The sequence below is a fragment of the Meles meles genome, chromosome 1 (genome assembly GCF_922984935.1).
Source record: "Meles meles chromosome 1, mMelMel3.1 paternal haplotype, whole genome shotgun sequence".
Lineage (NCBI taxonomy): Eukaryota > Metazoa > Chordata > Mammalia > Carnivora > Mustelidae > Meles > Meles meles.
In genome coordinates this window covers 147,852,011-147,866,647 of record NC_060066.1, presented here as the reverse complement: position 1 = coordinate 147,866,647, position 14,637 = coordinate 147,852,011, and the positions used below count along the sequence as shown (strand labels likewise).

The window sequence follows — 14,637 nt, the reverse complement described above, 5'->3', positions numbered from 1 at the left end:
CAAAGGACTGAATTCAGATAAATGTATGTCCAGTGTGCTAGTAATACATTCTAATATGTCCTGTGAAAGGTGTGGGCTCTCTCCTCTCTGCCCACAGTTTCGATAAATTGTTTTTTTGTGGGTATCAGTTAAAGGCCAAACACAGATTATCTTTTCTTTTCATCCCCGCTCTGTGTTCCTGTGTTACTGTGAAATGGATGCTTTTTATGTTTTCAGTATTTTCTATACCATTTGTAGGATTGGAAGCCTACTGAGTGCATTGATCTTTATATTATTTCTCTTGTGTGTAGTGTTGGTGGCTTACATAATCATACTCCTGTGCCACTAGAGGAACATTGTATTCTTTTGAGCTAACCAAAATTTTGTTCCATAAAGTCACTTTCATTTGAATTTATCATGGTTTCTGTCCTCAAATTAGAAAAGGAATACAGCATCCATTCTCAAACAGTGGAATCAGTCAGAGCTGCCAAGAATTGTCTTTCTGGAGCCAGTTCCTGTAACTAGTCTATAGACCAAGAACAGTGTTAAGCAAATATTATTTTCAGACTCTTAAGTTATTTCTTGTGCTGTTTTAGAAAGGAAAATGTGGATATCTTCTGGAACATCTAACTTTCAAAATTTTACTTTTTCAGTTCTCCAGAAGTATTGTATATTGTGCACTAAACTTGCAAATAGCTATACTCAGAGAAGTATTTGTTCTTTTTAGTTTTTGTCCTTAAAAAAAAACAAACAAACCAGTAATTAATTTGCTGTTACCTTTCTAGATGTTTGCACGAGGCAGAAATAAGTCTGGCTTTTTTTTTCCCCAAATTATTCCATGCTAAAGAATAGAATTATAATTCCTATATACTGTACAGTAGTGACACACTATCTATTGCATGATTTTCACTAATACTGAAATTTAATGCGAAGAATCATTTGAATTGTTTTGACATTAGGTATGATTGTGTATTTCCTTATCTCTTTTCCTTATTTTCCTCTCCTTTTGTTTCTTTATGTTTCTATTAAACCCATCCCTTATACTTTCATTTTAAGCCTGTATTTTTCCCTTCCCCTTGTTTTTTTGTTTTTTTAAAGATTTTATTTGTTTATTTGACACAGAGAGCAAGAAAGGGAACACAAGCAGGGGGAGTGGGCCAGGGAGAAGCAGGCTTCCCACTGAGCAGGGAGCCCAGTGTGGGTCTCTATCCCAGTATCCTGAGATCATGACCTGAGCTCAAGGCAGATGCTTAACCTACTGAGCCACCCAGATGCCCCTCCTTCTTGTTTTAGTACTTTGTATCATTTGCATACCCCTTTCAAACTTTATATAGTTGATAAAAATTGTCACTATAGCATTAATTATATGTCTTTTGCCATCTGGCTTTATGCCAGTTTCTTTTTTTTTTTTTTTAATATTTTATTTATTTATTGGACAGACAGAGATAAGCAGAGAGGCAGGCAGAGAGAGAGAGGGGGAAGCAGGCTCCCTGCCAAGCAGAAAGCCCGATGCGGGGCTTGATCCCAAGACCCTGGGATCATGACCTAAGCCGAAGGCAGAGGCTTTAACCCACTGAGCCACCCAGGAGCCCCTTTATGCCAGTTTCTATCCAGAGCAAATTCTCGAGCGGTTTACACATCCAAATACATTTGCTCCTTTTTAAAAAAAATCCAGAAATTTTCTATGATTTTTGTTTACTCAACAGAATTTATTAGAAATGTCATTGTTTGTTTTACTTTTTATGTTTATAGACAGACACATGTAATATTACATGTAATATTACATTTATACCTACCCAGATAATGCCTGTGTCAAAAATGTATGTGTCCTGCTTATCCTTTATCATTAACAGAAATGTTAGTAATTGAATGTATATGTATTTAAAAGAAATCATAAGGATCTTATAGGCTAAAGGAAAATAATTATTAGAATTTCGTACCTTATAGGCAAGATTGGTTTTGATATTTGTGCCCTCTTTTTCAAATTATCATTAAATTATACAAATTATACCATAATTTTAGCTGTAAATTTTGTCTGAGAAAATAACCATTTCTATTAATTAAGTTTTTAATGAATCAATGTGAGATTATTCAAAATGAAATAGTGTGTCACTTCAGATACAGAGTATGTAGGCTTAAGTTTGTCTGGGGCAGTTTTGTTTCTTGCATATCCGTCTAGTCCTCCACTGATGTTAGTGGGTTGTATTTATGTTTGGTCTATAGAATAGCAAATGTATTATTATGAATTAATTCATACAGTCTTTTAAAACAAGTTGCAATATACATTTGGCATGTGATGAAGAATGCTGATTTCATTAATTTTATTGTATTTTTATATTCTTCTGGGTTGATGAAGTTTTGGCTGGTTTGACAGATCTCTGTCCTTTGGGTTTTCATAAAAATCATAATGTAAGGAATTTTGTTTTCAATATCCATATCTTACATGATTCATCAGTCATCAAAGTTTTATTTAATTATTTTTTATTTTTACATTTGGGTGTTACTTCTGTTTTCATCAGTTTTAAATTACGTACAACTTCTGTACATTTTCTTTTCTTCAAGTGATTAGTTAAATCGCAAAAGACTTCCCTATTTAATATTGTGCTAAGCAAATGCACGTTCATTTTAGTGTATCACATAATAAAGCCTAGCCATTTTCAAAAATGGAAACAAATATATTTTTATACATTCCTTAATGAACTAGTTTAAGTTCTGTTTTAAATATGTAACATATTTTAAAATGTATTATTCCCATCCTTTACATTTAATTGATTCACTCAGTAAAATCATTCTTTCCTGAAAAAAAGAATATGGCTGTATATAAATATAGTCTGAGAAGTCACAAGACTAATAATTTCTCTTATCCTCATTTTCCCACCACGCCCTTCCGTTATTGATTCTAAACAGGTATAATATTGCTCTTCGTTGAGGAATAGTTTTAGGCCTACTGGTTTATAAAAAAGAACTGTTTCATATCAGTAATGCTGAACTTACTTTTCCTGGATATAGTCAGAATTACACATTAGAGGGCAAGTATGTTTCCTGAAAGTGGTCAAATAGACCAAGTTGGATGGGGAGGTGGTGTTCCTTAATGCAGAGGGTTATATGCTATTCCTGTAGCAAAATATTTGTATGGCATTTCTCCCTGAGGTATTTTAGGAGGTCAGTATTTAATCTTGATGAATTATTGTAATTTTTAAAAATTAATCAAGCTAAGACATCTTAATGAAATGTGCAACTACAGTGTCTTTGAGTAATCAGTTTGGAGATAGAATATTAGCACACCCTAATGCATTTTAATAAGGAAAGAGGGGAATCACAGACATTAATCTGGTCACTTTACGAAATTCAGGCAACATACTTCAGAGCCTACATACAATCTAAAATAGTGTTTTATGGTTTGTAATTATTAGACTTCTATTTACGAACAAGAATCTTATATAGCACCCTTCCTAACTGTGTAATCCGTTTCTTTAGACTTCTTGGAGGGAGGATTTTTTCTCTCATATAACTGTACTAATCAGGTTTGTTTTATGAAAGCATTTACCTTTTATGGGGTCTGTGGAGTCAAGGTATTTGCTCTGAATGCTTGGTATGATTGTTGTTGCATGCCAGCTTGCTTTCTGTGTAAATTGATGATGGTAGACAATGTCATAATAAGCTAACCATAATTCTTTCTTCCTTTTTCTCCTTGCCTACTGTGCTTGCTTTTTCCTTGTATGTATTTTGCTTACTTTTTTTTTAAAAAAAAATTTAGACTTAATATAACAAGTTTGAGATATGTAATATAGGGAATTTAGTAAGAATTTTATTTTGTAAAGTATATATAAACCTAAATAAGTAAATTTACTAATTCTTGGTGGGAAAGAAAGACACTATGTTAGCCCACCCTTCAGAATCCTTATTGGGGTAGCAGGGGAGATTTATATATCCTGCAAAGGAGGCATTTTTTTCCTTATGATTAAGATGGATTTTTCTGGAAATGGAAAATAATAAAGAGACATTAAAAAGTACTAAGATGCATAATTATATATTTATTCTTACATAAATGTCTTTGGGAAAGTGTTAAAATATAACCGTATCAATATTCATTAATTTTGACCTAAGCTCCAAAATTGAGTTTCGTTTTTTTATGATATATTTTCCTTGTTGTTATGCTTGCCTGATTTTAGTCAATTTAATAATGAGCTCATATGATAAGATAGATGGGGATGATACACTTTTGCATGCATTTGTGTCTGTAGCATACGTATATAAAGTAAAACTGGATAAAAATGCTGAGTGACTTTAGAAAGGCAAGAGTATATATACCATGCATTAGTGAAGAGTTTCATTATTTATTCAGGTACACTAAGTGAAGCAACATGCCAACATATTTGTATTGCCTCCTTAATCTACTAAAATGATTGATCCATGTTCTTTTATGTAACTTTAGAATCTTTCTCCTGCTAGGTTTTCCTGTTGTGTGTTTCTCTTTATCCAAAGTAGTACAACTCTTATTCTTCCTATATTTAGCATCTATTACGAATTCAGTCTTAGACTAATAGCCAATTTATTTTAATCTTTTTTCTTTTTTCCTCGCACTTTTTTTTGTTTTTCTTCCGATGCTTAAAATAGAAGTGGAGCAAAAAGGTAAATAACGTCTACAGTCTGAACCCCAGCTCCCTGTTATGTGCCTTATGGATGTCACCCCTCCCTTCCCTCCCTCCACAACACTCCTGACATTAAAATAATCAGCAGGATCTCATAAATGCACCTCATAAAGAAGTCGACTGTTTACGATGAAATTATATGACTGCTAAATCTGGTGATGGGGTAAAAATTCTGAAATCGGCGAGGGGGAGCTGCTCTTTTCTGGGTTTCTTTTTCACCCTTTATCTCTTTTTTCTGACACCCCTGGATATTTTATTATTAAAGAGTCATCCTGCCTGGCTTCCAGAACCCTCTCCATAGCATGCCATGGTTACAGGGTCTCCCGGTCGTTTCATCACTGCTTTCCTTGTATTTACTTTTCTCTGTTCCTAATTACATTTCCTGAATATTTATGTTTCTTCAATTGAAGCACCTTTGTTTTCAGTCTGACTTTTATAAAAGTTCTAAATAAGCCTTCACATTGGGTTTTTATTTTATTTCCTTTATTTTAGTGTTTTGCTTTTGGGGGTTTGTAAGTAGGATAGGGGAGGGAAGGGGACAAAGTTGGGACTAAAATAAAGTACTTCATACACTGTTACACACAAAGCTCAAAGTTTTGAAATATTACCAGATTATAAGATTAAAAACTCGTAACAAAAATGCACGTTGTCAGCTCAGTTATGAATGGTCTTAAACTTAGGCTTGTATGTGTGAAAATAAACCCCAGCCACTTTGTATGCTGGTACATTGATTATTGTAACTTGAGGAAAGAAGGGTGGTACTGTATTAAGTATAAATTTTGGTTAAATCTAATGTTAATAAAACACTTTTTTTCTCTTCTGATTTTGTGATCATTAAAATTTGTGTTTGCCTGTTTCATTTTTTAACTTGGCTTAATTGTTGTCTTTTCTCTGTGACTGTTAGTTTTTGTGTGCCCTGGGACCTTGAAAGCAATTGTGGATTCACCATGTATATATGAAGCTGAACAAAAGGCAGGTGCTTGGTGCAAGGACCCTCTTCAGGCTGCAGATAAAATTTATTTCATGCCCTGGACTCCCTATCGTACTGATACTTTAATAGAATATGCTTCTTTAGAAGATTTCCAAAATAGTCGCCAAACAACGACATATAAACTTCCAAATCGAGTAGATGGTACTGGATTTGTGGTGTATGATGGTGCTGTCTTCTTTAACAAAGAGAGAACCAGGAACATTGTGAAATTTGACTTGAGGACTAGAATTAAGAGTGGAGAGGCCATAATTAACTATGCCAACTATCACGATACCTCACCATATAGATGGGGAGGGAAGACTGATATCGACCTAGCAGTTGATGAAAATGGCTTATGGGTCATTTACGCCACTGAACAGAACAATGGAATGATAGTTATTAGCCAACTAAATCCATACACTCTTCGATTTGAAGCAACGTGGGAGACTGTGTATGACAAACGTGCTGCATCAAATGCTTTTATGATCTGCGGAGTCCTCTATGTGGTCAGGTCAGTTTACCAAGACAATGAGAGTGAAACAGGCAAGAATGCAATCGATTACATTTACAATACCCGATTAAACCGAGGAGAATATGTAGATGTTCCCTTCCCCAACCAATACCAGTATATTGCTGCAGTGGATTACAATCCTAGAGATAACCAGCTCTACGTGTGGAACAATAACTTCATTTTACGATATTCTTTGGAGTTTGGTCCACCTGATCCTGCCCAAGGTAAGAATGTTTGCTTGCTAATGCTTTTGGCTTTAAGCTTATTTTTAAAAGACTTGGAAGTTTTTTTCCTGTCTGTTTCCTTCTCCTTTTCATAGTCAAAGCTCAAAGGATAATGTATTTCATGCTGTCACATAGTGGGTACATTTTAGCCTTAGTTTGGCCTATTTTCTTTCTCTGAATTTTTTCATTTAAATGTTGATGACAGAAAATTGTAGCATCATTGGTCAGTTCAGTTTTTCATTGCTAAAAATATAATACCAGCTATAAACCTGTTAGCTTTGTGTTTTGTTTTATTTTTTTCCTACCTGACTTCTGAATTGATTACAATCTATGTGTAGACCTTTTAACTTCTTGGCGCCAGTGGTTAAGGGAAATGTGTGTTAGGAAGTCCCAGGAGAATTGCTAGACTTGATGTACAATGTCAGGCATAAATGTTCTGAAGTTTTGGTATCTGCTGTCCGGACAGGAGAGGGAGTCATCTAACATCCTCCTAGTAAAATTACACATTTTTATTTCCTGACAAATTAGTGATGGTTTTAAATAAATATTTCTTTGACTTTAACTGTCACACATAGACTAAGTATTAAATGATCCCACGTGATGATTTATGAAGATGGATCAGCTAACATTTTCGATTTGTGTTCTCTTTAGGTATCCTTGTGGAGGATCATTACTTTAGAAAGTAATGTGAAATCTTGGGAAATATATTTTAGTTGATGAACTGAATTCAGTTCTGTGGGAAACAATTTATGAGGGTAAATTAAATGAATATTTCATTAAAACAAGATTACCTCATACTCATGATAAAAGTAACCTATTCATATATTGTTACAGAGCTTGTACTAATTATAAGTCTTTTCTATTTGAACAGTAATATTTGTGTTTTAAAGATCTGAATATTTCAATATACTCAAGTTATTTGGAATTTTCCAATTATTAAGTTACTTGAAAATTTTAGGAACCAAGAAGTTCTTTGGAATGAGTAAATCAATCTCTTCAACAAGGTGAAAAAGAAATTAGTTTATCTTTCTGTCAAAGCGATACATACACTCGACACACTTAAACATAATTACATGTACTTAAACATATTTTAAGATATACTGTTACTAAGTTCTAAATATTGTAATAGGGTCAGAAAGGACCTTAAAAGCAAAAGTCACAACTTTTTATAGTTGACTTTCTAAATTGAATCATTATAGTATACCAAATTATGTGATTTTTTTTCTTTAAAAAGTATGAGAATAATGACAAATTGACTTAACGCAAGACCCCTTTTATTCTAATTCACTTATGTCTGGAATTTTTTTGCATTAAATTTATAGTAGTAATGTCCATTGTTAAATTTTCAGCAATTAAATCTTCAAGGATAATATCATAGAATCATTTACTTTTTTAAAATTTTTAAAAGATTTATTTAATTTTAGAGAGAGAGAGAGAAAGAACATGAGCTGAAGGGGCAGAGATGGAGAGGGAGAAAGACTCTCAATCAGACTGTGTGCTGGGCACAGAGCCTGACGTGGGGTTCCATCTGAGGACTCTGAGATCACTACCTGAGTTAAAACCAAGATTCGGAGACTTAACCAACCGACTGTGCAAGCCAGGGGCCCCAGAATTATTTACTTTTAAATTTAGACATATCTTTTTCTCATAAGGCCAGCAATTTGGGACGTTTTCTGTATCTCAGCTGTTTTTCTTTTTCTTTCCTTTTTTAATTAACATATAATGTATTATTTGTTTCGGGGGTATAGATCCGTGATTCATCATTCTAACACAATTCACAGCACTCACCATAGCCCCCAGTGTCTCAGCTGTTTTTCTAAGAGCTAGTACCATCCTTCTCCTTTATCCTCTAAGTTTGTCAAAGGCAGAATTCAGGAATTGACAAAATCTGACATTGTATATTGATCTCTGTGTTAATCTTTTTTGTAACCTGTGTTACTCTCACAGCTGTTACATTTGTTTGGGTCAACAGTAAATCTCTTCCCCCTCCATTAGGAAAAAGAGAAATAAAATACTTTAAAAAAAAATTCATAATCAGGCAACACCTGAAAGATTGTGAATAAATTGAGTATAAACTCAATTCAACAAAGAATCATTGCCCCGTCTACTTGTCACAAAGTACTTTGTGAATACAAGAGGAGTACTGATGTAATTTTCCATATGTGGCTTATATTCTAGTAAATAATTTGATCCATTTCAGATGAAAAAGTCTTCAGTAATTTAGATATTTTTTGAAAACCAGTTATCAGCTTTGTAAATGGGAAACTTGGGCATATTTGGTAGTTGTGTTCCCACAACTGGGTTTTGTTACCCGATATAGTTAGCCATTCTTAAATATTCCCAGAAAGTAAAAATTCTTATTGGCCCCGTATTAAACCCTTAGTGATACCAAGTTTTATATGACCAAATCTCTCTTGCTCCTGATTGAAACATATTCTCTATTTTGATTTATCTTCACATGCTCTTAGAGACTCCTGTCTCTCTCGGATGAGCTGATATCTATATGCATGTAGATGGGGCCTTGCAGAATTATTCTGGCCCATCAGTTTAGGTCAAATCAATAAGCCACTCTCAGCTTTTCTGAAGCAAGATCCACAAAACTGATAGGACAGAGCAGTCAGAGAATTCAGGTCTTTAGCCGTCATAAAACAATGATTGACTGGTTTGGCTGTAATTTAGCCTTATGTACTGGATTTGCTACTGTGTATGTTTCTAAAGTATACAGCATGCTGTAAAATTACCATTTCAATTTTTGTTGTGGACGTTTCATAGTCTATTAGCTTCAAAACTTTTCCCCTTTTATAAACCCAAGCCTCTTCCTTCCTAACAGGGCAAGTATATTATTTCTTTGCCCTAATCATGGTTTTCAGATACATGGTTTTTTTTTTCTTTGAATTTTTAACCTTATGTTATCTTGACATAGTTGCTCCATTTCTCTAAACTAGCTTTTTATTTCCTTTCACCTTCTCCCCCTCTAAAGTAGGTTTAGGAAAAACTTTCAGTCCTATTTTAACTCTGTTTCTTAATCTGAATTGCTTTATATTTACTTTGTCTGCAAATTTGATGTCCCAAATATTATTTTTCTTAAAGAGTTTATTTATTTATTTGAGAGAGCGAGCACGCACAAGCTGTGCGGAGTAGAGAGGGAGAAAGAGGCTCCCCGCTGAGCAGAGAGCTGACTTGGGGTCCAAGCCCAAGGCCCTGGAATCATGACCTGAGCCGAAGACAGACACTTAACTGACTGAGCCACCCAGGCGTCCCTCCCAAATATTGAAAAAATTTTGTGTCTTGGGTTTTGGCAGTTCCTGAATATTTGTTTTAGAGTAATTATGAAGTAGGACACTTCAATAGTATGAGGGAAAATTTTTTATCAAGAGAAGTAGTTAGTTTTATTTATTTAGGAAATGTTTAGCATAAAATACACATTTCTCGAAAGATCTGTCCACCGATAATGATTGGTCAATGAAAGACTTTGAATAAAGGTAAATTTAATGAATATGCATTTCTGCCTTTCCAGGCTACAGACTCATTATAACTAGAGTTCATTCAGTGAACAATGAGTGAGTTCGTGGACCCCGGTGAGGGAAGCACTACCCTTAAGATAAATGGGTGCTGTTGTTAGTAAGCACTACCACAGTAAATTGAGGCATTCTGTATGTGTTTGTTGAAATTTTCAAGGGTAGTTCTTAAATATGTTTATGAGCATTTTATTAGTACTGTTTCTCGGTCTCTATACCCAAATGACAAAAGTAAGCAGAGTGCTAAGTCGCTTAATCTGGATGCTTGATATGACACTCTGATAACTCTGGGACAGAACTTTGTAAAATAAGGTTTAGATTTGAGATACAATTCTATTGTGAATTGCCATGTTTTCTATTACAATTTATAGGACATTCTTGAGTTTTGAATCTTTTGCCACGTAAGTTACATTATGAAACTTTTTTTATCATCTGTTGCTCTAGTATTTTATATTATCTTCCCACATCTTTTCTTGTTTTAGAGATTTACACAGAAAAGTATTAGTTAAATGCTCCAGAATAAGGGCAGATTACTTTGTGGGATGCCATACTTTTTCCAGATTCTATGAAAATCTTTTGCCTAGAAAAGTAAGATCATAACATTCAAGAGTATGTCCAGGTGACCTTTAAGCAAATTGCCTAACCTTCACCATGGCTCAATTTTCTCATCTGTAAAAGGAAGATAATCATAGTGGCTACTTCATGGGGTTGTGTGGTATGGATTAAATAAGATGATCTGATGATCCGTGAATGGTGATTAACAAAGCATCTGGTACATAAATGCTGAATAAGTGCCGGCTTTTATCACTATCAGATGCCCTGTTGGGACCTGTCTTCACTTATGGAAGAAATGTTAATTTTTAGAAACAACCTCTGCGCTTATGGCTTCATCATTAGAAAAAATTGCTTTCTGTAAAGTTGCAAAACTTCAGCTTTGCAAAATTCCAGAAATTCTGATGGCCTTTCAAAAGTGTTTGATTTTGCCACTTACAAGTTTACTTTTAGGTTTTTCATGATGTCCCAATATTTCTTTGATTTATCTTTGAAGAAGATTGATTCCCTTTAAACTTTTGATGAGCAGAAGGTGAAAATGTATGAAATTTATTATCAAAAACACATGCAAACCACAGTATCAACCATAAGCACTACTTCACATGTGGCAAGAAATTTTGTGCATTTATCAGAGGTCATTTTATTACCTACCTTGACTCAGTTATCATGATTCTTTCCTGATGCTTAGCTAGCAGATCACTAATTGTAGTATTGTTAAGACATATTTCCATGACTAAAGACATACTAATTAGTGCCGTGTCAAGGGATACATAAGGTGGTGTGGCACTAAACCATTTTCCTCTGTCCTTTTCGTTTATGCTCCAATTTCCCACTACTCTTTAAGATTTGATTCAGAGGCAGTCATTTGACACTTGTGTAAAAGAGTGTGATGCTTTTGACAAATGTTAATTGAGAAAGCACTGAAAGCCTGGCTGCATTGTAATCAAAAGAAAATTACAGAGGTTTAACAAGATGTCAGGCAAGTGCTTTACAGAAAAAGAGACAGGTTTGAATCGGTTTCTGTAGCAGCTGGCTAGACATGATGTTTGACACAGCATCTCTCATATGGTCAATAAATTATGCCCTAGAAATAAAACACATGATTAAAAAATTTCTCTTGAGATAGAAGGAAAAAAGGTGTAGAAAGTGTGTATGCCTTTTTTGACAAGAAGTTTCTCACTCTTCACGAACTCTAAACAAGTACACACTACTTTTTGTGATGGACTTAGAATATTCTGTCAATAGTATCCATACTACATAAACAACTACTTTTGAACCAGAACTTAAAATAATGAGCATATTAGTGATAAGAGGAACTTGTTTTTTAAGTTTTAATATTCTAGTTTGTTTCTTGCATTATAGAGAAAGCATAAAAAAGTTAATGTTTAAAAATAGTTTTTTAACTTCTTATACTCTATTAAAAGCATCATATGTATAAGGTTTCAAGAGCCAGTTATCTGTAAATGTTGATGAAACTTCAGTGTGATCACCTAATAGATTTTAAATGATAGCATTAAAGTTTTAGTGACAGAATTTTAGTTGTTAAAACTAATTAAATGGCAATCAATGAAGGAAACATTAAGCTCCATTTTTTTTTTAACCTGGTAGATTAGACAGTTTGAAAATGATGCTGGAAATAAAAAATAACCTTTTAAAATAATTTCAAATGTGTAACTGTAGTTCCTTTTACACTCTGTATTGTCAGTATGGTATTTAGGGTTGGTTTCAAATTAGGCATAATTTGATCTAACCTGTTATCCTGATAAGAGATTGCATCGTATACTCTGACCAGAACTAGTTGCTTTTTCTACCTACGTTTTCAAATGTAAATATGCTTAATGAAGCCTCAGATGTTTCCTTACTAACACAGCACAAGCATGCCAAGCCTATCTTCTGTTTGGATCTAATCAGGCATGCTCAAAAATCTCTCAAGCAAGAATGGCTGCTGGGTGGAAAGATGTCACAGTATTTATTTTCCTGCAAGATGTAGAATGGGTGACTCAGTTTTCTGTTGTCCTAATTATATGTAATTGTCAGATTTTTATTGATGCTTTGAATTTGATTACTTACAGGGTATGCGCTTATATAAAAAAAGAATTTTTCTGTATTGTTTTGTAGTAACATATACCTGGTCTAGACACTAAAACTATCCTTCAGTTTCTGTTGGATGATAAATGATGAAGTATACTTAAGCTGTATTATCAAATATTTTATTTAGAAGTAGACTTAAGACAATTAGAGTCATACAGAAAAATCCATAGTAAAGTCTAAACTACCATTACTTAGCCAACAATATGAATAAATCGGAATAAATGAGGGGATTTATTCTTTTCCAACCTTACTGGTGTTCCCACTAATTCTCATGTTACTGGTTTTGGGATAGTTGGATGGGAGGGGTTTTGTGTTCTATATGTGCATATACACATTCACGTGTGTGCCTGGATATGAGTGCGAGTGTGTGTGAGATTAATATACTCATCTTTTTTCCATAGTGCCTACCACAGCTGTGACAATAACTTCTTCAGCTGAGCCGTTCAAAACCACAGTATCAACCACAAGCACTACTTCACAGAAAGGCCCCATGAGCACCACTGTAGCTGGATCACAGGAAGGAAGCAAGGGGACAAAACCACCTCCAGCAGTTTCTACAACCAAAATTCCTCCTGTAACAAATATTTTTCCCCTGCCAGAGAGATTCTGCGAAGCATTAGACGCGAGGGGGATAAAGTGGCCTCAGACACAAAGGGGAATGATGGTTGAACGGCCTTGTCCCAAGGGAACAAGAGGTAGTTCTTGTAAAATGCCAAACTTATATTTTTAAATTTAGTGTGAGTAGGTTCTGAATTACACTGAAGTGATTTCGAGGAAAGAGAGACGTTTATGACAGCTTATTCTTTTACTGTTTTTATTAACTTTGGTAATAGAGCATTGGTAGATAACTTAAAGGCTCATGAACAGTAAAAGTTATTTAAGGTCAGGCCTGAATTACCTCTCTCCCTCTTGAAGACCTGTAGGGGTCAAGCCTGACATTTTTTTGCCCATGGACTCCAGGGAGGCTGCCTTTCTCATTGCAAGTATCGTTTTGGATTAAGTCCCAAGAAAATCAAGGGCTCTTTGTTTGCTGTAAACGTCTGATATTTCTATGCTGACTTTATATTTACTGTTTATAATCTACATTATACCCTACTCTTTGTCAGTTACTGTCAACCAATTCCATTGGTGTTTATTCAAAGTTTAACATGTAGTGTGGTATCCTCGTAGCTGATTTCCTGAATGCATGCAGAAAAATGGTTTCAATTTCACTGCTGTTTTCTACATCTATTGTAGGAACTGCCTCCTATCTCTGCATGGTTTCCACTGGAACATGGAACCCTAAGGGCCCCGATCTTAGCAACTGTACCTCACACTGGGTAAATCAGCTGGCTCAGAAGGTTGGTTGGAACCTTTTAATATGATACACATTGGTGATCAAGGGTGTTAACGTCTAACATAAATAATTTAGCTTTGTATGTTGAAACTGGCTTCATCGTTCTTTGTTCAGTAAAAAAAAATAAGATCATGTATAGTTTTGTCTGTAAACTATTTATTCAAAGTTACATATGTTTTGGGGCATGCTGTTTTCTAAGTTAAGCTTTTTAATGAGTAGATACTTGCTTGATTTCATTTATATTCAGTTTGTTCTGTTTCTTTTGATGTTTGTAAGACAAATAGCCCATTGGCCTAATAAATCAAATACCATTAAGTTTGCAACTGAATCCACAGAATGCAAGCAGATGTTTATATCACAGATGATTATGATAGAATAAGTAAAAATGACTTTAAAAGGCATCAGTAACTTTAATATTACAATGCAGTGCGGTGACATTTTAGTTTCCCCTTTGTCATCTACCTTTCTGAAATGCAAGCAAAGAGTAGATAATAACTCCTAGTATCGTACTGATTACATTCTAATTTAAATTTCTGGATCATTGGAATAAATAAGATTTTTAAACAGCAGTTTACAAATGGGTGGCAGTGAAATGAGAAAGCTATCTGAAAAACTTAAAAAAAGATTTCTGGTTTTCTTTTTTCCCTTTCATTCCTTTTAAAGGTCTGGTTAAGAATTTCTTTTGTGTGTTGAGGATCTAAGAACATTTAATCATATGAAATCATATGAAAGGAGAAAGTTACTGGCCTCAATTAGTTGCAGATTTTGACATATTTGCAAATATTTCTCTCACCACAACAAAGA

At 34.3% G+C, this 14,637-nt stretch overlaps 1 protein-coding gene across 2 annotated transcripts in view; it reads left to right on the top strand.

Moving 5' to 3' along the window:
- The window catches only part of ADGRL2 (adhesion G protein-coupled receptor L2), a 630,223-nt gene that overhangs the window by 574,166 nt on the left and 41,420 nt on the right, over window positions 1-14,637 (top strand). For both annotated transcript variants that reach the window (XM_046010332.1, XM_046010339.1), the window contains 4 exons: window positions 4,600-4,611; window positions 5,536-6,336; window positions 12,899-13,192; window positions 13,734-13,837. In XM_046010332.1, the coding sequence (XP_045866288.1) occupies window positions 4,600-4,611; window positions 5,536-6,336; window positions 12,899-13,192; window positions 13,734-13,837 (1,211 nt within the window). The remainder of the gene's footprint in view (window positions 1-4,599; window positions 4,612-5,535; window positions 6,337-12,898; window positions 13,193-13,733; window positions 13,838-14,637) is intronic.